The sequence below is a fragment of the Lissotriton helveticus genome, chromosome 5_2 (assembly GCF_964261635.1).
Source record: "Lissotriton helveticus chromosome 5_2, aLisHel1.1, whole genome shotgun sequence".
In the NCBI taxonomy this organism is placed as follows: domain Eukaryota; kingdom Metazoa; phylum Chordata; class Amphibia; order Caudata; family Salamandridae; genus Lissotriton; species Lissotriton helveticus.
The window spans coordinates 12,742,754-12,764,861 of record NC_136066.1 but is presented as its reverse complement, the minus strand read 5'-3'; the positions used below and the strand labels follow the sequence as shown (position 1 = coordinate 12,764,861).

Sequence of the window (22,108 nt, the reverse complement as noted above, 5' to 3'; positions counted from 1 at the left end):
GCAGGCGAGTGAAGTGTCGCATGAGTGCAGGCGAGTGAAGTGTCACATGAGTGCAGGTGAGTGAAGTGTCACATGAGTGCAGGTGAGTGAAGCATCACATGAGTGCAGGCGAGTGAAGTGTCACATGAGTGCAGGCGAGTGAAGTGTCACATGAGTGCAGGCGAGTGAAGTGTCGCATGAGTGCACGCGAGTGAAGTGTCACATGAGTGCAGGTGAGTGAAGTGTCACATGAGTGCAGGTGAGTGAAGCATCACATGAGTGGAGGCGAGTGAAGTGTCACATGAGTGCAGGCGAGTGAAGTGTCACATGAGTGCAGGTGAGTGAAGCATCACATGAGTGGAGGCGAGTGAAGTGTCGCATGAGTGCAGGCGAGTGAAGTGTCACATGAGTGCAGGTGAGTGAAGCATCACATGAGTGGAGGTGAGTGAAGCATCACATGAGTGGAGGTGAGTGAAGTGTCACATCAGTGCAGGTGAGTGAAGTGTCGCATGAGTGCAGGTGAGTGAAGTATCACATGAGTGCAGGTGAGTGAAGTGTCGCATGAGTGCAGGCGAGTGAAGTGTCACATGAGTGCAGGTGAGTGAAGTGTCACATGAGTGCAGGTGAGTGAAGCATCACATGAGTGGAGGTGAGTGAAGTGTCACATGAGTGCAGGTGAGTGAAGTGTCACATGAGTGCAGGTGAGTGAAGTGTCACATGAGTGCAGGTGAGTGAAGTGTCACATGAGTGCAGGTGAGTGAAAGCATCACATGAGTGCAGGTGAGTGAAGTGTCACATCAGTGCAGGTGAGTGAAGTGTCGCATGAGTGCAGGTGAGTGAAGCATCACATGAGTGCAGGTTGAGTGAAAGTGTCGCATGAGTGCAGGTGAGTGAAGTATCACATGAGTGCAGGTGAGTGAAGTGTCGCATGAGTGCAGGCGAGTGAAGTGTCACATGAGTGCAGGTGAGTGAAGTGTCACATGAGTGCAGGTGAGTGAAGTGTCGCATGAGTGCAGGCGAGTGAAGTGTCACATGTGTTCAGGGTGAGTGAAGAGTCACATGAGTGCGGGCGAGTAGTGTGTTCGCGTGACTACAATGTGAGGTCAGGGTGAACAGCGCACATGCATTGTGAGTGCAGAGTGAGCAGTGAGTAGACCCCAAAGATGGCAGGGAGAGGGGCTGGAGGGGGATAGACTCTTTGGGGAGGGAGATTGTGAGACAGGCAGGGCCCGGGGGTCTCACAGTGTAAGACAGACTCCACAGGAGGTAGGACAGGGCCCCAGGGTTGTGAGCTCTATGGGCAGTCCTAAGCCATGGGGGGCATCGGACCTCCCCTTCAGATACCCCCATAGGCCACGTGTTTGTCTTCGATGGCTAGGGGCCCGTGTCCTATAGTCACTACAAGCTGTGGTCTTAGGGCAGTGGAAGCGTCATGTCACCCTCGAGGCGCTGTGACGTCATTCCTCTGTATGGGAACGGTGCCTTGTACTTCCTTATGTGAACGACTCCCATGTGTCGCTAAAGGCAAAGGTTGACTTGTGATGCGGCCTCGTGTCGCTATAGCAAAATGTAACTTGTTTCACTATAGGAAAAATGTGTCCATTTCACTACAGGGAAAATGTGTCGGTGTATCACTACAGGTGTAAATTGGCCTTGTTTCACTATAGGTAAAAGGTGTGTGTGTTTCACCATAGGCGAAAGGTGTCCATGTTTCAATATAGGGGAAAGGTGTTCTTGTTTCACTATGGGTGAAAGGTGTCCGTGTTTCACTATGGGTGAAAGGTGTCTGTGTTTCACTATAGGTGAAAGGTGTCCGTGTTTCACTATGGGTGAAAGGTGTCCGTGTTTCACTATAGGTTAAAGGTGTCCGTGTTTCACTATGGATGAAAGGTGTCCGTGTTTCACTATGGGTGAAAGGTGTCCATGTTTCACTATAGGTGAAAGGTGTGTGTGTTCACTATAGGTGAAAGGGTCAGTGTTTCAATATGGGTGAAAGGTGTCCGTGTTTCACTATGGGTGAAAGGTGTCCGTGTTTCACTATGGGTGAAAGGTGTCCGTGTTTCACTATGGGTGAAAGGTGTCCGTGTTTCACTATAGGTGAAAGGTGTGTGTGTTTCACTATAGGTGAAAGGTGTCCGTGTTTCACTATGGCTGAAAGGTGTCCGTGTTTCACTATGGGTGAAAGTTGTCCGTGTTTCACTATGGGTGAAAGTGTCCGTGTTTCACTATGGGTGAAAGGTGTCCGTGTTTCACTATAGGTGAAAGGTGTGTGTGTTTCACTATAGGTGAAAGGTGTCTGTGTGTGACTATGGCTGAAAGGTGTCCGTGTTTCACTATGGGTGAAAGGTGTCCGTGTTTCACTATAGGTTAAAGGTGTCAGTGTTTCACTATAGGTGAAAGGTGTCCGTGTTTCACTATAGGTGAACGGTGTGTGTGTTTCACTATAGTTGAAAGGTGTCCGTGTTTCAATATGGGTGAAAGGTGTCCGTGTTTCACTATGGGTGAAAGGTGTCCGTGTTTCACTATGGGTGAAAGGTGTCCGTGTTTCACTATGGGTGAAAGGTGTCCGTGTTTCACTATGGGTGAAAGGTGTGTGTGTTTCACTATAGGTGAAAGGTGTCCGTGTTTCACTATGGCTGAAAGGTGTCCGTGTTTCACTATGGGTGAAAGGTGTCCGTGTTTCACTATGGGTGAAAGGTGTCCGTGTTTCACTATGGGTGAAAGGTGTCCGTGTTTCAATATGGGTGAAAGGTGTCCGTGTTTCACTATGGGTGAAAGGTGTCCGTGTTTCACTATAGGTGAAAGGTGTCCATGTTTCACTAGGGGTGAAAGGTGTCCGTGTTTCACTATGGGTGAAAGGTGTCCGTGTTTCACTATAGGTGAAAGGTGTCCATGTTTCACTAGGGGTGAAAGGTGTCCGTGTTTTACTATGGGTGAAAGGTGTCCGTGTTTCACTATAGGTGAAAGGTGTCCGTGTTTCACTATGGGTGAAAGGTGTCCGTGTTTCAGTATGGGTGAAAGGTGTCCGTGTTTCACTATAGGAGAAAGGTGTGTGTGTTTCACTATAGGTGAAAGGTGTCCGTGTTTCACTATGGGTGAAAGGTGTCCGTGTTTCACTATAGGTGAAAGGTGTGTGTGTTTCACTATGGGTGAAAGGTGTCCGTGTTTCACTATGGGTGAAAGGTGTCCGTGTTTCCCTATGGGTGAAAGGTGTCCGTGTTTCACTATAGGTGAAAGGTGTCCGTGTTTCACTATGGGTGAAAGGTGTCCGTGTTTCACTATGGGTGAAAGGTGTCCGTGTTTCACTATGGGTGAAAGGTGTCTGTGTTTCACTATGGGTAAAAGGTGTCCGTGTTTCACTATAGGTGAAAGGTGTCCGTGTTTCACTATAGGTGAAAGTTGTGTGTGTTTCACTATGGGTGAAAGGTGTCCGTGTTTCACTATGGGTGAAAGGTGTCCGTGTTTCACTATGGGTGAAAGGTGTCTGTGTTTCACTATGGGTGAAAGGTGTCCGTGTTTCACTATGGGTGAAAGGTGTCCGTGTTTCACTATAGGTGAAAGGTGTCCGTGTTTCACTATAGGTGAAAGGTGTGTGTGTTTCACTATGGGTGAAAGGTGTCCGTGTTTCACTATGGGTGAAAGGTGTCCGTGTTTCACTATAGGTGAAAGGTGTCCGTGTTTCACTATGGGTGAAAGGTGTCCGTGTTTCACTATAGGTGAAAGGTGTCCGTGTTTCACTATGGGTGAAAGGTGTCCGTGTTTCACTATAGGTGAAAGGTGTCCGTGTTTCACTATGAGTGAAAGGTGTCCGTGTTTCACTATGGGTGAAAGGTGTCCGTGTTTCACTATAGGTGAAAGGTGTCAGTGTTTCACTATGAGTGAAAGGTGTCCGTGTTTCACTATAGGTGAAAGGTGTGTGTGTTTCACTATGGGTGAAAGGTGTCCGTGTTTCACTATAGGTGAAAGGTGTCCGTGTTTCACTATGGGTGAAAGGTGTCCGTGTTTCACTATGGGTGAAAGGTGTCCGTGTTTCACTATAGGTGAAAGGTGTCCGTGTTTCACTATGGGTGAAAGGTGTCCGTGTTTCACTATAGGTGAAAGGTGTCCGTGTTTCACTATGGGTGAAAGGTGTCGGTGTTTCACTATAGGTGAAAGGTGTCCGTGTTTCACTATGGGTGAAAGGTGTCCGTGTTTCACTATGGGTGAAAGGTGTCCGTGTTTCACTATGGGTGAAAGGTGTCCGTGTTTCACTATGGGTGAAAGGTGTCCGTGTTTCACTATAGGTGAAAGGTGTCCGTGTTTCACTATAGGTGAAAAGTGTGTGTGTTTCACTATGGGTGAAAGGTGTCCGTGTTTCACTATAGGTGAAAGGTGTCCGTGTTTCACTATAGGTGAAAGGTGTGTGTGTTTCACTATGGGTGAAAGGTGTCCGTGTTTCACTATGGGTGAAAGGTGTCCGTGTTTCACTATAGGTGAAAGGTGTCCGTGTTTCACTATGGGTGAAAGGTGTCCGTGTTTCACTATGGGTGAAAGGTGTCCGTGTTTCACTATAGGTGAAAGGTGTCCGTGTTTCACTATGGGTGAAATGTGTCCGTGTTTCACTATAGGTGAAAGGTGTCCGTGTTTCACTATGGGTGAAAGGTGTCCGTGTTTCACTATAGGTGAAAGGTGTCCGTGTTTCACTATGGGTGAAAGGCGTCCGTGTTTCACTATAGGTGAAAGGTGTCCATGTTTCACTATAGGTGAAAGGTGTCCGTGTTTCACTATAGGTGAAAGGTGTCTGTGTTTCACTATAATTGAAAGGCTGTCTGGGACAGCACTGTGTAGGGCGGGGCCTGAGAGAAAAGGCACGTGCTGGGGGTCTTAAGTGAAGGTGGACAAGGGATGCGAGGCCGGGGTCTCTGGGGGTCGGGACTGCAGCCCTTTGGGTCAGGGGGCGGACCCCGAGGAGAGCCAGTGGGTGAACTCACTACTAGAGTCACAAAGCTGAGACGTGAGTGGCCGAGATTTGTGTCTGAAGCGCCTAGAAGCCACATGTGGTGAGTGGGCGCTGTATAAGTCCAGAGAACAGGACCTTAATCAGCCTTGTTTTCTTGCAGACAGAAGAAGGGCCGTCAGCACATCTGGACAACATGGCAGGTGAGATTCTCCTTTACTTTTTTGTGTCACACACACTTCTGAGGCCACACCCCCTCCCCCTCAAAAAAGATCCGATCTTCATTGGGTGGGGGCCTGCCAGCCCGTGCCGCGGGGCCATGCTGACAGCTTCCCTGGGAACGCATTCCGCCCTTCGCTTGCCATTGGCTTCCTGTTTTGTAACTCACATTTGCTTGCATTCTATTGGCTGGCTCTGTTTGTTTTAGGCTCTCCAGGTGGTCCTTGTCCCTCCTGTGGAGCACAGCCTGTTTACCACGTCTCTGACTGGCTGCTTGCATTCCTCCATGAATGAGAACTCTTTGGGGCATATTATCAACACAGGCGATAAAATTATCGCTGCTTTTATCGGCAGAAAACTGCCGCTAAAGCCGCTTTTGCAGCAGTTTTCTGCCGATAAAAGCAGCGATAATTTTATCGCCGGTGTTGATAATATGCCCCCTTGTTTCTTGTTCACGAGGCAATCCTTGAGAGAGCCTGTGTTTTCAGCTGTCTCCTGTGTATGCGAGTTCAAGAGCAGCTCACGCAGCTCAGTGAGTTGTAAATAAGGGTGGGCGTAGTTGACAGAGCACCACTATGTGGAATTCTACGGTCTCATCCCAAATAATATAACAGAAACTTCACCATTACTTCCCTTCAATAAAACAACAAGTAACTATGGGCATATTATCAAGGGATTTATCTCCGCTTTTTTGGCTTTAAAAGCCAAGAAAGCGGAGATAGAATTATCTCCCTATCAGCACCAGGGTGCTAACACGCAAATTTGCATGTTAGCACCCTTTTTCTCTACGCTTCGTGTTAGACCCGGCCTCGTGGCGTGGTCCTACCCCTCCCGCGTGGCGGGCCCCGGACGACATAGGCCCTCCACGGAGCCCCGGGTGGCCCCTTCCGCCCGATCCTGCACGCACCAACACTACCGGTCCGGTTACCACCACAGGCCACCACACTGGCCTGACTCCATCATGGGCCCATCACGTCCTGAGCACGAGGCCTCGCCCGACTCCATCTTGGGACCACCACGTCACGAACACGTGGCCTCGGCCCCGGCCCCAGCGAAGCCCCGACATCGAGGCGCCAAGATCTACCCAGGTGGTCGAGTGGCCACTCGACAGATCCCGGAGGGAGGGGAGTTTCGATGGCCCTCCAACCGTCCCCGGACGCCTGGTATCGATCGCCCCCGGCATCCCTGGGTGCTGGCTCCACCCCCCTGCTGGGTGTCTGGACACCATCTTCCCGGCCCCTCTGGTCCCCAGGCGCGAGGGTCCGGACATCAAAGGACTCCAGTCCTATATCTGGGCCAGCCCCGGAGTAGGACGGCAGTTGTATCCTGGACTGGAAAGCCCTGCTGATGCTGTCACGGCCGACCCCAAGACGAACTCATTGCCCGTAACCTGAAGAGACCCTGAGAGCCTGCTGGCGCTGCCGCGGCCCACCTTTGCCGAACCATCTTGAGAGCCTGCTAGCGCTGCCGCGGCCCACCTTTGCCGAACCATCTTGAGAGCCTGCTGGCGCTGCCGCGGCCCACCTTTGCCGAACCATCTTGAGAGCCTGCTGGCGCTGCCGCGGCCCACCTTTGCCGAACCATCTTGAGAGCCTGCTGGCGCTGCCGCGGCCCACCTTTGCCGAACCATCTTGAGAGCCTGCTGGCGCTGCCGCGGCCCACCTTTGCCGAACCATCTTGAAAGCCTGCTGGCGCTGCCGCGGCTCGACCCCTCGGAACCCCCGGCTCGAGGATTGAGAGCTGTGCGCAGGGTATCCCGTCCTACACCCCAACTGAGACTGTCCCGCTACCCTAACCCCCCTTTTACGAGACTTTACAGACCCCTCGGTCTACTTGTACATATAGCTGAGATCCAGCAACCTTTATTTCCTGATAAAGCTTACGAACTCGACCTCTGGTGTGGCGTCCATTTGTAGTGTTGTGGTTACTCTGCTGTATGATCCTAGGAGAGGGCCCTCACCCAGGAGGCCTCTCAGTAACGCTCGGCTACTTCTTGACGGAGACGTGGACCCAGGGGTGGTCAGTCAGACATCTTCTGCCTCCCCCGGGGTCGCCTTTCTAACATTGGTGGCAAGCGACGGGATCCGAGCCGACGCAGATCATACAGAGAGTAATTCACTCACTACCGAGAAAAACACACCGCGACCATGACTACTCAGGAAACCAGACCGACTGCGGAATTCCAGAAAGAAAAGATGGAAGATTACAGCCACAAGGAATTAAAACAATTCTGCAAGGACCTAGGCATCGCTACCACGGGCCTCAACACCAAAGAGGACTTTAAAACAGCCCTGCAAGCCTGGGCGGACGCCGATAACGCGCCACCCCAGAATGAAGACAACCCGGGCCCGAACGGACGTCCGGAGACCGACGCGAACCCAGCGGGGGAAAGACCCGCAATCCTCGATACGTGCCTCCCCCACGGAGACGCCCGAGAGCGAGAGAGGAACCGGCTCCACGAGTTGGAGCTCACCAGACTCCGACAAGAAGGAGAGATACAGCTGGCAGAAAGGAAATTAGCCCTCGAGCAACTACGGCTGGAGGGAGACCTAGAGGAAAGGCGAAGACAACGAGACCTCGAAGAAAAGAAACTCGTGCTCGAGCATGAGCGCGGCCTCAAAGAACTGGAAATAAAGGCCAAGACCAACGAAACCAGCACCGCCGGGGGCAAGACCTCACCCCCGCCGGTGGACACGAAGGTGCACATACCCAAGGAGGTCATCAAAGAATACTATAAGAACGACGACATCCAACAGTGGTTCAAAGCCTACGAGGTCGCCATGACCGCCCATCGAGTACCCCTCAAAGACTGGGGCACCGGCTTATGGGGAAAGTTCATCAACGAGGGGAGAGACGCCCTGCTAGAGCTCCCCGACGCCGAGATGACCTCGTACGAACACATGAAGACCGCCCTCCTCACTCGCTACGGACTCACCCCCGAAATGTACCGGCAGCGATTCCGAGACTGTAAAAAAATCCCCGGTACCACTTGGGTGGAGTACGTGAACTTTTACAGCAGAGCCTTCGAAGGGTGGATCAGAGGCTGCCAGGTCACCACCTACCAGCAGTTGGTCGACCTCATCCTGTGGGAACATCTTTCCAATAACTGCTTCATCGAACTCCGGCAGCACCTCCTCGACAGCAAATTGACAGAGCCACGAAAACTCGCTGTCGAGGCGGATAGATGGGTGAGCACCCGAGTTCCCTGGAGTCCGATGGGAGACTACGGCCGGGGATCCCCGGGGAACCACCGACCACGAGGCGGCGGAGGAGGCCAGAGCAGGGGCCGAGACACCCCCACGGGGTCATCCCCTACCTCCCCGTCACCATCCCTGGGTTGGAGGGGGGGCCCCCCGCCAGACCCGGGCCCCGCCCGAATGTTACGTGCCACAGATGCCAGAGACAGGGCCACTATGCGAACGACCCTCTCTGCCCGATGAACCAGCGACCCGGCACCACCGGTCCCTCGAGCCGCCAGATCGCGGCCGCCGCCCTGAGTGCAGAGGGAGGTGAAGAAGAGGGCGACGACACCGAGCAGGCCGAGTGGGAGCCCGCCGCCATGATCTTAGCATGCCTGGGTGATCGAGACATGATCCCCCGAGACCCGATCCCAGGTAACACCCAGAAATACCGCCAATGGGTCACCATCAATGGACGCCGGGCCGAAGCCCTCCGGGACACTGGAGCCAGCGTGACGGCGGTCCGCTGCCACTTGGTGACCTCCGAACAAATTCTTCCCAACGTCTTGTGCCCAGTACGGTCGGCGGACAACTCTGAGAGTTTGTGCCAGATGGCCCGCATCTCCTTCGAGTGGGAAGGGGTGTCGGGCATGCTGAAAGTGACTGTCCGAGACGATTCCCCCGTGGACTGCCTCCTCGGGAACGACCTGGAAAGTTCCCTCTGGGCCGGCGTAGAGAGGAGAGAGCATCTGGGGATTCTAGGCCTTCCCGAGTGGGTCTGTGCGACCACCCGCTCCATGTCCGCCCGGGCCTCCACCCCAACGGAGGAAGACCCGATCGAGGAGCCGGAGTGGCCCGCACCTCCACCGCCCGCCGTCCCCGAGTACGCCGACCCTGAACCCGGCCCCCAGGGGCCCAGCCATGAAGAAATCACCGAGCTCGGCCACCTTCCAGAACTAGCTCAGTGGCGCCAAGAAGGTGGCCCCACACGCGAACAATTCCGACAAGAACAGAGCACCTGTCCCTCCCTCGAGGGACTTCGACGACAAGCCGCCACTCAAGCCGCTGGAGACCCGGCGGGGTCTCACTGGGTCTATTGGGACAACGACCTTCTCTACAGTGAGCAGAAGATTGCCGAACTAGGGGCCAGCCGGGTGCTGGTCGTTCCCCTCCGATTTAGAGACTTCCTCTTGAACTTAGCACATGATGTGCCCCTCGCCGGGCACCTGGGGCAGGACAAAACTTACAGCCGCCTGGTGACTCATTTCTACTGGCCGAAAATGCGCAACGATGTGCATAATCACTGCAGAACCTGCCCGACCTGTCAAGCCAGCGGGAAGAGCGGGGGGAAAGTCAAAGCCCCGCTCCAGCCTTTCCCCGTGGTCACCACCCCCTTCGAGCGAGTGGGGATAGACATCGTGGGGCCCCTGGACCCCCGCACCTCTCAAGGGCACCGCTTCATCCTCGTTCTGGTGGACCATGCCACCCGCTATCCGGAAGCCACCCCCCTCCGAACCATCACGGCCCCAGTAGTAGGCCGAGCCCTAATGGGGATCTTCTCCAGAGTCGGCTTCCCCCGAGAAGTCGTGAGTGATCGGGGCACAAACTTTATCTCCAAGTATATGCGATCCCTGTGGCAACAGTGCGGGGTCACATATAAGTTCACCACCCCGTATCACCCCCAAGGGAATGGACTTGTGGAGCGGTTTAACCGAACCCTGAAGGGAATGATCAAGGGCCTAGAGGAGCCACTACGACGCAAATGGGATGTTCTGCTGCCTTGCCTCCTGTTTGCATATCGCGAAGTACCCCAGAAGTCCCTGGGGTTCAGCCCCTTCGAACTATTGTATGGGCACCCGGTCCGAGGCCCCCTCAGCCTGGTCAAAGAAGGCTGGGAGACGGCTGTCCGAGGTGCTCCACCAGATGTCTACCAGTACCTCCTGACCCTCCGCAACCAAACTCGGAAGTTCCGGGAACTGGCCGAAGCCAACCTGGAGGCTAGTCAGGAGGAGATGAAACGCTGGTATGACCGGAACACCTCGTCCATCGAATTCGAGCCGGGCCAGCAGGTCTGGGTCATGTCCCCGGTTGAACCTTGCGCCCTCCAGGACCAATGGACGGGGCCCTTCAAGGTGGTGGAGCGCAAGAGCCCCGTCACTTACTTGGTGGACCTGGAGTCCCCCAGGAACCCCCTCCGGGTTCTACACGCTAACTGGCTCAAGCCGCACTTTGCCCGCACTGAACTAAGTCTGCTGTTAGCGACCGAGGACGGAGCTGAAGACGACTCCGAACCTTTGCCAGATCTCATGAGCACCACTGAGAAGGACGGCTCCATTGAAGGGGTTATGCTCTCCTCCACCCTTACCCCCGAACAGCACCATGACTGCCGGCAGCTGCTGGAGCAGTTTGCAGAACTGTTTTCCCTCTCCCCTGGAGTCACCCGGTGGTGTGTCCACGATGTAGACACCGGAGACAGCCCGCCTATAAGACACCGAGCTTTCCGAGTGCCCGACCGAGTGCGGGCCTGCATCCAGTCCGAGGTGGCCAAGATGCTAGCGCTGGGGTAGTCGAACCCTCCGACAGTCCATTGGCCAGCCCAGTTGTCCTGGTCCCTAAAGCCGCCACACCCGGCGCGCCCCCGGAGCTCCGGTTCTGTGTTGACTACCGGGGGCTGAATGCCGTCACCAGGACCGACGCCCATCCCATCCCCCGGGCGGATGAACTGATCGATCGCCTGGGGGCTGCGAAGTATCTCAGCATCTTCGATCTCACGGCCGGGTATTGGCAGATCGGCCTCACACCTGGAGCACCATTTCAATGTGATGCCCTTCGGCATGAAAAACGCCCCGGCCACCTTCCAGAGACTAGTGAATAGAGTGCTGGCTGGGCTAGAAGAGTTCAGCGCCGCCTACCTAGACGACATTGCGGTGTACAGCCTCCACTGGGATGCGCACCTGAACCACCTCCGGGAGGTCCTGATGGCCCTCCGTCGGGCCGGACTGACCATAAAGGCCAGCAAGTGCCAGATAGGACAAGGGTCCGTGACGTATCTGGGACACCAAGTAGGGAGCGGCCAGGTGGCTCCCCTCCAGCCAAAGATTGACGCTGTCCAGGCCTGGGAGCCCCCGGTCACCCAGACCGCCGTCCGAGCCTTCCTGGGGCTCACTGGATACTATCGGCGCTTCATCAAAAACTATGGGAGCATTGTGGGGCCCCTCACAGAACTGACCTCAAAGAGACTACCACAAAGGGTGCACTGGACACCCGAGTGCCAGGTAGCCTTCGACACCCTAAAGACCGCTATGTGCACCGCCCCGGTGCTCCAAGCCCCCGACTACAGCCGGGAGTTTGTGGTCCAAACCGACGCCTCGGAGCACGGCATTGGGGCGGTCCTCTCCCAAGTGAACCCTGAAGGGGCCGACCTCCCCGTTGCCTTCATCAGCCGGCGGCTGCTGGCCAGAGAACAGCAATGGAGCACTATCGAGAGGGAAGCCTTCGCCGTCGTGTGGGCCCTAAAGAAGCTCCGGCCCTACCTCTTCGGCACCCACTTCCGGGTCCAGACCGACCACCGGCCTCTACGGTGGTTGATGCAGATGCGGGGAGAAAACCCAAAACTGTTGCGATGGTCAATCTCCCTCCAAGGGATGGACTTCACTGTGGAGCATCGCCCCGGCAACGACCATGCCAATGCTGACGGCCTGTCCCGATTCTGCCGCCTCGGCGAGGAGAATCCCCAAGAAGATGGGTGACTCTCCCCTGCCTTCAGCTGGGGGGGACGCGTGTTAGACCCGGCCTCGTGGCGTGGTCCTACCCCTCCCGCGTGGCGGGCCCCGGACGACATCGGCCCTCCACGGAGCCCCGGGCGGCCCCTTCCGCCTGATCCTGCACGCACCAACACTACCAGTCCGGTTACCACCACGGGCCACCACACTGGCCTGACTCCATCATGGGCCCATCACGTCCTGAGCACGAGGCCTCGCCCGACTCCATCTTGGGACCACCACGTCATGAACACGTGGCCTCGGCCCCGGCCCAGGCCCCAGCGAAGCCCCGACATCGAGGCGCCAAGATCTACCCAGGTGGTCGAGTGGCCACTCGACAGATCCCGGAGGGAGGGGAGTTTCGATGGCCCTCCAACCGTCCCCGGACGCCTGGTATCGATCGCCCCCCGGCATCCCTGGGTGCTGGCTCCACCCCCCTGCTGGGTGTCTGGACACCATCTTCCCGGCCCCTCTGGCCCCCAGGCTCGAGGGTCCGGACATCAAAGGACTCCAGTCCTATATCTGGGCCAGCCCCGGAGTAGGACGGCAGTTGTATCCTGGACTGGAAAGCCCTGCTGACGCTGTCACGGCCGACCCCAAGACGAACTCATTGCCCGTAACCTGAAGAGACCCTGAGAGCTATTAGCAAGGTTTATCTCAGAAGTGATACAAATCCTCGCGCTAACTGCCAAATGAGAGAGTATCGCTGGAAAACCAATGATAATCTCTCAAAGTTTGTCGTGAGCTTGATGATAGGGGCTCACAAACTTAGCCATGAGATCCACCTTCCATAGGATATCATGGCTAAGTCAGGAAAATACCAGGTGTAAAAAAAGCAGCGCTAACCGCGGTTAGCGCTGCTTTTTTTTTTTATCACTAACAGGGTTAGCAAAATCCTTGATAATAGGAGAAATGTCGCTTAACAACATTTCTCCTATTATTTTTCTCTGGAACGCCCCCTTTGCATCTCATTAGAGATGCAAGGGGAAGTGTTAGAAAGGCGACCCCCGGGGGAGGCAGAAGATGTCTGACTGACCACCCCTGGGTCCACCTCTCCGTCAAGAAGTAGGGGGCGCACGTCTACTGCAGACACAGGGAGACCCACAGGGGGCGCACGTCTACTGCAGACACCAGGGAGACCCACAGGGGGCGCACGTCTACTGCGGACACAGGGTGACCCACAGGGGGCGCACGTCTACTGCAGACACCAGGAGACCCACAGGGGGCGCACGTCTACTACAGACACAGGGAGACCCACAGGGGGCGCACGTCTACTACAGACACCAGGGAGACCCACAGGGGGCGCACGTCTACTGCAGACACCGGGAGACCCACAGGGGGCGCACGTCTACTGCAGACACTAGGGAGACCCACAGGGGGCGCACGTCTACTGTAGACACAGGGAGACCCACAGGGGGCGCACGTCTACTGCAGACACAGGGAGACCCACAGGGGGCGCACGTCTACTGCAGACACCAGAGAGAGCCACAGGGGGCGCACGTCTACTGCAGACACCAGGAGACCCACAGGGGGCGCACGTCTACTACAGACACAGGGAGACCCACAGGGGGCGCACGTCTACTGCAGACACAGGGAGACCCACAGGGGGCGCACGTCTACTGCAGACACAGGGAGACCCACAGGGGGCGCACGTCTACTGTAGACACAGAGACCCACAGGGGGCGCACGTCTACTGCAGACACAGGGAGACCCACAGGGGGCGCACGTCTACTGCAGACACAGGGAGACCCACAGGGGGCGCACGTCTACTACAGACACCAGGGAGACCCACAGGGGGCGCACGTCTACTGCAGACACAGGGAGACCCACAGGGGGCGCACGTCTACTGCAGGCACCAGGGAGACCCACAGGGGGCGCACGTCTACTGTAGACACAGGGAGACCCACAGGGGGCGCACGTCTACTGCAGACACAGGGAGACCCACAGGGGGCGCACGTCTACTACAGACACAGGGAGACCCACAGGGGGCACACGTCTACTGCAGACACCAGAGAGACCCACAGGGGGCGCACGTCTACTGCAGACACAGGGAGACCCACAGGGGGCGCACGTCTACTGCAGACACGAGGAGACCCACAGGGGGCGCACGTCTACTGCAGACACCAGCGAGACCCACAGGGGGCGCACGTCTACTGTAGACACCAGGGAGACCCACAGGGGGCGCACGTCTACTGTAGACACAGGGAGACCCGCAGGGGGCGCACGTCTACTGTAGACACCAGGGAGACCCACAGGGGGCGCACGTCTACTGCAGACACGAGGAGACCCACAGGGGGCGCACGTCTACTGCAGACACCAGCGAGACCCACAGGGGGCGCACGTCTACTGTAGACACCAGGGAGACCCACAGGGGGCGCACGTCTACTGCAGACACCAGGAGACCCACAGGGGGGCGCACGTCTACTGTAGACACAGGGAGACCCACAGGGGGCGCACGTCGACTGCAGACACATGGAGACCCACAGGGGGCGCACGTCTACTGTAGACACAGGGAGACCCACAGGGGGCGCACGTCTACTGCAGACACAGGGAGACCCACAGGGGGCGCACGTCTACTGCAGACACAGGGAGACCCACAGGGGGCGCACGTCTACGACAGACACAGGGAGACCCACAGGGGGCGCACGTCTACTACAGACACAGGGAGACCCACAGGGGGCGCACGTCTACTGCAGACACCAGGGAGACCCACAGGGGGCGCACGTCTACTGTAGACACAGGGAGACCCGCAGGGGGCGCACGTCTACTGTAGACACCAGGGAGACCCACAGGGGGCGCACGTCTACTGCAGACACCAGGGAGACCCACAGGGAGCGCACGTCTACTGTAGACACAGGGAGACCCACAGGGGGCGCACGTCTACTGCAGACACCAGGGAGACCCACAGGGGGCGCACGTCTACTGTAGACACCAGGGAGACCCACAGGGGGCGCACGTCTACTGTAGACACAGAGACCCACAGGGGGCGCACGTCTACTGCAGACACAGGGAGACCCACAGGGGGCGCACGTCTACTGCAGACACAGGGAGACCCACAGGGGGCGCACGTCCACTGTAGACACAGGGAGACCCACAGGGGGCGCACGTCTACTGCAGACACAGGGAGACCCACAGGGGGCGCACGTCTACTGCAGACACCAGGGAGACCCACAGGGGGCGCACGTCTACTGCAGACACAGGGAGACCCACAGGGGGCGCACGTCTACTGCAGACACATGGAGACCCACAGGGGGCGCACGTCTACTGCAGACACCAGGGAGACCCACAGGGGGCGCACGTCTACTGTAGACACCAGGGAGACCCACAAGGGGCGCACGTCTACTGCAGACACCAGGAGACCCACAGGGGGCGCACGTCTACTGTAGACACAGAGAGACCCACAGGGGGCGCACGTCTACTGCAGACACCAGGGAGACCCACAGGGGGCGCACGTCTACTGCAGACACAGGGAGACCCACAGGGGGCGCACGTCTACTGCAGACACAGGGAGACCCACAGGGGGCGCACGTCCACTGTAGACACAGGGAGACCCACAGGGGGCGCTCGTCTACTGCAGACACCAGGGAGAGCCACAGGGGGCGCACGTCTACTGTAGACACAGGGAGACCCACAGGGGGCGCACGTCTACTGCAGACACAGGGAGACCCACAGGGGGCGCACGTCTACTGTAGACACAGGGAGACCCACAGGGGGCGCACGTCTACTGCAGACACAGGGAGACCCACAGGGGGCGCACGTCCACTGTAGACACAGGGAGACCCACAGGGGGCGCACGTCTACTGCAGACACAGGGAGACCCACAGGGGGCGCACGTCTACTGCAGACACAGGGAGACCCACAGGGGGCGCACGTCTACTGCAGACACCAGGGAGACCCACAGGGGGCGCACGTCTACTGCAGACACCAGAGAGACCCACAGGGGGCGCACATCTACTGCAGACACAGGGAGACCCACAGGGGGCGCACGTCTACTGCAGACACAGGGAGACCCACAGGGGGCGCACGTCTACTGCAGACACCAGGAGACCCACAGGGGGCGCACGTCTACTGCAGACACGAGGAGACCCACAGGGGGCGCACGTCTACTGCAGACACGAGGAGACCCACAGGGGGCGCACGTCTACTGTAGACACAGGGAGACCCACAGGGGGCGCACGTCTACTACAGACACAGGGAGACCCACAGGGGGCGCACGTCTACTGTAGACACCAGGGAGACCCACAGGGGGCGCACGTCTACTGTAGACACAGAGAGACCCACAGGGGGCGCACGTCTACTGTAGACACAGGGAGACCCACAGGGGGCGCACGTCTACTGCAGACACAGGGAGACCCACAGGGGGCGCACGTCTACTGCAGACACAGGGAGACCCACAGGGGGCGCACGTCTACTGCAGACACCAGGGAGACCCACAGGGGGCGCACGTCTACTGCAGACACCAGCGAGACCCACAGGGGGCGCTCGTCTACTGTAGACACAGGGAGACCCACAGGGGGCGCACGTCTACTGCAGACACCAGGGAGACCCACAGGGGGCGCACGTCTACTACAGACACCAGAGAGACCCACAGGGGGCGCACGTCTACTGCAGACACAGGGAGACCCACAGGGGGCGCACGTCTACTGCAGACACAGGGAGACCCACAGGGGGCGCACGTCTACTGCAGACACAGGGAGACCCACAGGGGGCGCACGTCTACTACAGACACCAGGGAGACCCACAGGGGGCGCACGTCTACTGCAGACACCAGGGAGACCCACAGGGGGCGCACGTCTACTGCAGACACCAGGGAGATCCACAGGGGGCGCACGTCTACTGCAGACACCAGGGAGACCCACAGGGGGCGCACGTCTACTGCAGACACCAGGGAGATCCACAGGGGGCGCACGTCTACTGCAGACACCAGGGAGACCCACAGGGGGCGCACGTCTACTGCAGACACAGGGAGACCCACAGGGGGCGCACGTCTACTGTAGACACAGAGAGGCCCACAGGGGGCGCACGTCTACTGCAGACACAGGGAGACCCACAGGGGGCGCACGTCTACTACAGACACAGGGAGACCCACAGGGGGCGCACGTCTACTGCAGACACAGGGAGACCCACAGGGGGCGCACGTCTACTGCAGACACAGGGAGACCCACAGGGGGCGCACGTCTACTGTAGACACAGGGAGACCCACAGGGGGCGCACGTCTACTGCAGACACAGGGAGACCCACAGGGGGCGCACGTCCACTGTAGACACAGGGAGACCCACAGGGGGCGCACGTCTACTGTAGACACAGAGAGACCCACAGGGGGCGCACGTCTACTGCAGACACAGGGAGACCCACAGGGGGCGCACGTCTACTGTAGACACAGGGAGACCCACAGGGGGCGCACGTCTACTGCAGACACCAGGAGACCCACAGGGGGCACACGTCTACTGCAGACACCAGGAGACCCACAGGGGGCGCACGTCTACTGTAGACACAGGGAGACCCGCAGGGGGCGCACGTCTACTGTAGACACAGGGAGACCCGCAGGGGGCGCACGTCTACTACAGACACATGGAGACCCACAGGGGGCGCACGTCTACTGCAGACACCAGGGAGACCCACAGGGGGCGCACGTCTACTGCAGACACCAGGGAGACCCACAGGGGGCGCACGTCTACTGCAGACACCAGGGAGACCCACAGGGGGCGCTCGTCTACTGTAGACACAGGGAGACCCACACCACAGGGGGCGCACGTCTACTGCAGACACCAGGGAGACCCACAGGGGGCGCACGTCTACTGCAGACACAGGGAGACCCACAGGGGGCGCACGTCTACTGCAGACACAGGGAGACCCACAGGGGGCGCACGTCCACTGTAGACACAGGGAGACCCACAGGGGGCGCACGTCTACTGCAGACACAGGGAGACCCACAGGGGGCGCACGTCTACTGTAGACACAGGGAGACCCACAGGGGGCGCACGTCTACTGTAGACACAGGGAGACCCACCAGGGGGCGCACATCTACTGCAGACACAGGGAGACCCACAGGGGGCGCACGTCTACTGCAGACACAGGGAGACCCACAGGGGGCACACGTCTACTGCAGACACAGGGAGACCCACAGGGGGCGCACGTCTACTGCAGACACAGGGAGACCCACAGGGGGCGCACGTCTACTGCAGACACAGGGAGAGCCACAGGGGGCGCACGTCTACTACAGACACATGGAGACCCACAGGGGGCGCACGTCTACTGCAGACACAGGGAGACCCACAGGGGGCGCACGTCTACTGCAGACACAGGGAGACCCACAGGGGGCGCACGTCTACTGCAGACACCAGCGAGACCCACAGGGGGCGCACGTCTACTACAGACACCAGAGAGACCCACAGGGGGTGCACGTCTACTGCAGACACCAGGGAGACCCACAGGGGGCGCACGTCTACTCCAGGGAGACCCACAGGGGGCGCACGTCTACTGCAGACACATGGAGACCCACAGGGGGCGCACGTCTACTGTAGACACAGGGAGACCCACAGGGGGCGCACGTCTACTACAGACACCAGAGAGACCCACAGGGGGCGCACGTCTACTGTAGACACAGGGAGACCCACAGGGGGCGCACGTCTACTGCAGACACCAGGGAGACCCACAGGGGGCGCACGTCTACTGCAGACACAGGGAGACCCACAGGGGGCGCACGTCTACTGCAGACACAGGGAGACCCACAGGGGGCGCACGTCCACTGTAGACACAGGGAGACCCACAGGGGGCGCACGTCTACTGCAGACACAGGGAGACCCACAGGGGGCGCACGTCTACTGTAGACACAGGGAGACCCACAGGGGGCGCACGTCTACTGTAGACACAGGGAGACCCACCAGGGGGCGCACATCTACTGCAGACACAGGGAGACCCACAGGGGGCGCACGTCTACTGCAGACACAGGGAGACCCACAGGGGGCACACGTCTACTGCAGACACAGGGAGACCCACAGGGGGCGCACGTCTACTGCAGACACAGGGAGACCCACAGGGGGCGCACGTCTACTGCAGACACAGGGAGAGCCACAGGGGGCGCACGTCTACTACAGACACATGGAGACCCACAGGGGGCGCACGTCTACTGCAGACACAGGGAGACCCACAGGGGGCGCACGTCTACTGCAGACACAGGGAGACCCACAGGGGGCGCACGTCTACTGCAGACACCAGCGAGACCCACAGGGGGCGCACGTCTACTACAGACACCAGAGAGACCCACAGGGGGTGCACGTCTACTGCAGACACCAGGGAGACCCACAGGGGGCGCACGTCTACTCCAGGGAGACCCACAGGGGGCGCACGTCTACTGCAGACACATGGAGACCCACAGGGGGCGCACGTCTACTGTAGACACAGGGAGACCCACAGGGGGCGCACGTCTACTACAGACACCAGAGAGACCCACAGGGGGCGCACGTCTACTGTAGACACAGGGAGACCCACAGGGGGCGCACGTCTACTGGAGACACAGGGAGACCCACAGGGGGCGCACGTCTACTCCAGGGAGACCCACAGGGGGCGCACGTCTACTGCAGACACATGGAGACCCACAGGGGGCGCACGTCTACTGTAGACACAGGGAGACCCACAGGGGGCGCACGTCTACTACAGACACCAGAGAGACCCACAGGGGGCGCACGTCTACTGTAGACACAGGGAGACCCACAGGGGGCGCACGTCTACTGGAGACACAGGGAGACCCACAGGGGGCGCACATCTACTGTAGACACAGGGAGACCCACAGGGGGCGCACGTCTACTGCAGACACAGGGAGACCCACAGGGGGCACACGTCTACTGCAGACACCAGAGAGACCCACAGGGGGCGCACGTCTACTGTAGACACAGGGAGACCCACAGGGGGCGCACGTCTACTGCAGACACAGGGAGACCCACAGGGGGCGCACGTCTACTGGAGACACAGGGAGACCCACAGGGGGCGCACATCTACTGTAGACACAGGGAGACCCACAGGGGGCGCACGTCTACTGCAGACACAGGGAGACCCACAGGGGGCGCACGTCTACTGCAGACACAGGGAGACCCACAGGGGGCGCACGTCTACTGCAGACACATGGAGACCCACAGGGGGCGCACATCTACTGTAGACACAGGGAGACCCACAGGGGGCGCACGTCTACTGCAGACACATGGGAGACCCACAGGGGGCGCACGTCTACTGCAGACACATGGAGACCCACAGGGGGCGCACGTCTACTGTTTACACCCCACTCACCCCATGGACTCCCCAGGGGGTCGCACCGTACCCCGGGTCCTCTGTGCCCCCTCCCCCATCAACGTGTCCCGGGTGGAGCCACAGAGTGTGGGGGGGCCTTTCCCTGAGCCCAGCGCACCCCTCCCCTCACACGCAGGATGAGGCTCCGAGGCGGCCCTGCCCCACACAGGGTGTGTTTAAAGGGGGGTGGGTCGGGGGGGGGTGTAATGAAGGACCCTCGCCCCGTGGGGGGGCAGTGGTGTAAGATGAGCCCCCGCAGCCTCTGAAGTGTGGGGGGGGCTCAGTTAAAGTGCTGGCTGGTTGGTCAGGGAGGGGCCCCCTCGCGGTGGGTCAGGGAGGGGCCCTCAAGGCTCGTCACGCCACAGGGCGGGGCCCCTCACAACCGTCTCCATGGCGACGGCGGCCGCACTGACCACAGGCTGGCATTAGACAGACAGGGAGACAGAAGGGCTGGAACGGCGGACAGAGGGACAGAGGCAGCGGCAGCGCCGGCGGACGAGCCTGTGACCTGCGGCAGATCGCGGCGGCAGCGGGGGCACCCCGGGGGCACCAGAGGGGGCAGAGGGGGCACCCCGGGGGCACCAGAGGGGACAGAGGGGGCACCGGGACCACCAGCAGCAGCAGCATGGCCGCGGCCAAAGCCAAGGAGGCGCCGAAGAGCAAAGTGCCCCCCAAGGACAGCGACCCGCGGGCAGGTACACCCCCCCCCCCCCGGGGCACCGAGGGCAGGGCTGGAGGGCACCGAGGGCACCGAAGGCAGGGCTGGAGGGCACAGAGGGCACCGAGGGTAGGGCTTGAGGGCACCGATGGCACTGAGGGCAGGGCTGGAGGGCTGGAGGGCTGGAGGGCTGGAGGTCACCGAGGGCACCGAGGGGAGGGCTGGAGGGCACCGAGGGCACCAAGGGGAGGGCTGGAAGGCACCGAGGGCACCGAGGGCAGGGCTGGAGGGCACCGATGGCACAGAGGGCAGGGCTGGAGGGCACCGATGGCACCGAGGGCAGGGCTGGAGGGCTGGAGGGCTGGAGGTCACCGAGGGCACCGAGGGGAGGGCTGGAGGGCACCTAGGGGAGGGCTGGAGGGCACCGAGGGCACCAAGGGGAGGGCTGGAGGGCACCGAGGGCACCAAGGGGAGGGCTGGAAGGCACCGAGGGCACCGAGGGCAGGGCTGGAGGGCACCGATGGCACAGAGGGCAGGGCTGGAGGGCACCGATGGCACCGAGGGCAGGGCTGGAGGGCACCGAGGGCAGGGCTGGAGAGCACCGAGGGCACCGAAGGCACCGAGGGGAGGGCTGGAGGGCACCGAGGGCAGGGCTGGAGGGCACCGAGGGCAGGGCTGGAGGGCACCGAGGGCAGGGCTGGAGGGCACCGATGGCACTGAGGGGAAGGCTGGAGGGCACCGAGGGCACCAAGGGGAGGGCTTGAAGGCACCGAGGGCACCGAGGGCAGGGCTGGAGGGCACCGAAGGGAGGGCACTGAGGGCACCAGGGGCACCAAGGGGAGGACTGGAGGGCACCGAGGGCACCAAGGGGAGGGCTGGAAGGCACCGAGGGCAGGGCTTGAGGGCACCGATGGCACTGAGGGCAGGGCTGGAGGGCTGGAGGGCACCGAGGGGAGGGCTGGAGGGCACCGAAGGCACCGAGGGGAGGGCTGGAGGGCACCAAGGGGAGGGCTGGAGGGCACTGAGGGCACCAAGGGGAGGGCTGGAAGGCACCGAGGGCACCGAGGGCAGGGCTGGAGGGCACCAATGGCAC

The 22,108-nt window shown here is 59.7% G+C and overlaps 1 protein-coding gene across 3 annotated transcripts in view; it reads left to right on the top strand.

Moving 5' to 3' along the window:
* AK1 (adenylate kinase 1) overlaps positions 1–22,108 on the top strand; it is a 126,025-nt gene that overhangs the window by 19,983 nt on the left and 83,934 nt on the right. For 2 of the 3 annotated variants that reach the window (XM_078646666.1, XM_078646668.1), the window contains exon 2: positions 5,079–5,118. In XM_078646666.1, the coding sequence (XP_078502792.1) occupies positions 5,079–5,118 (40 nt within the window). Of the gene's footprint in view, positions 1–5,078; positions 5,119–20,947; positions 21,053–22,108 lie in introns of those variants that run through there. The other variant, XM_078646667.1, reaches the window with a different exon arrangement.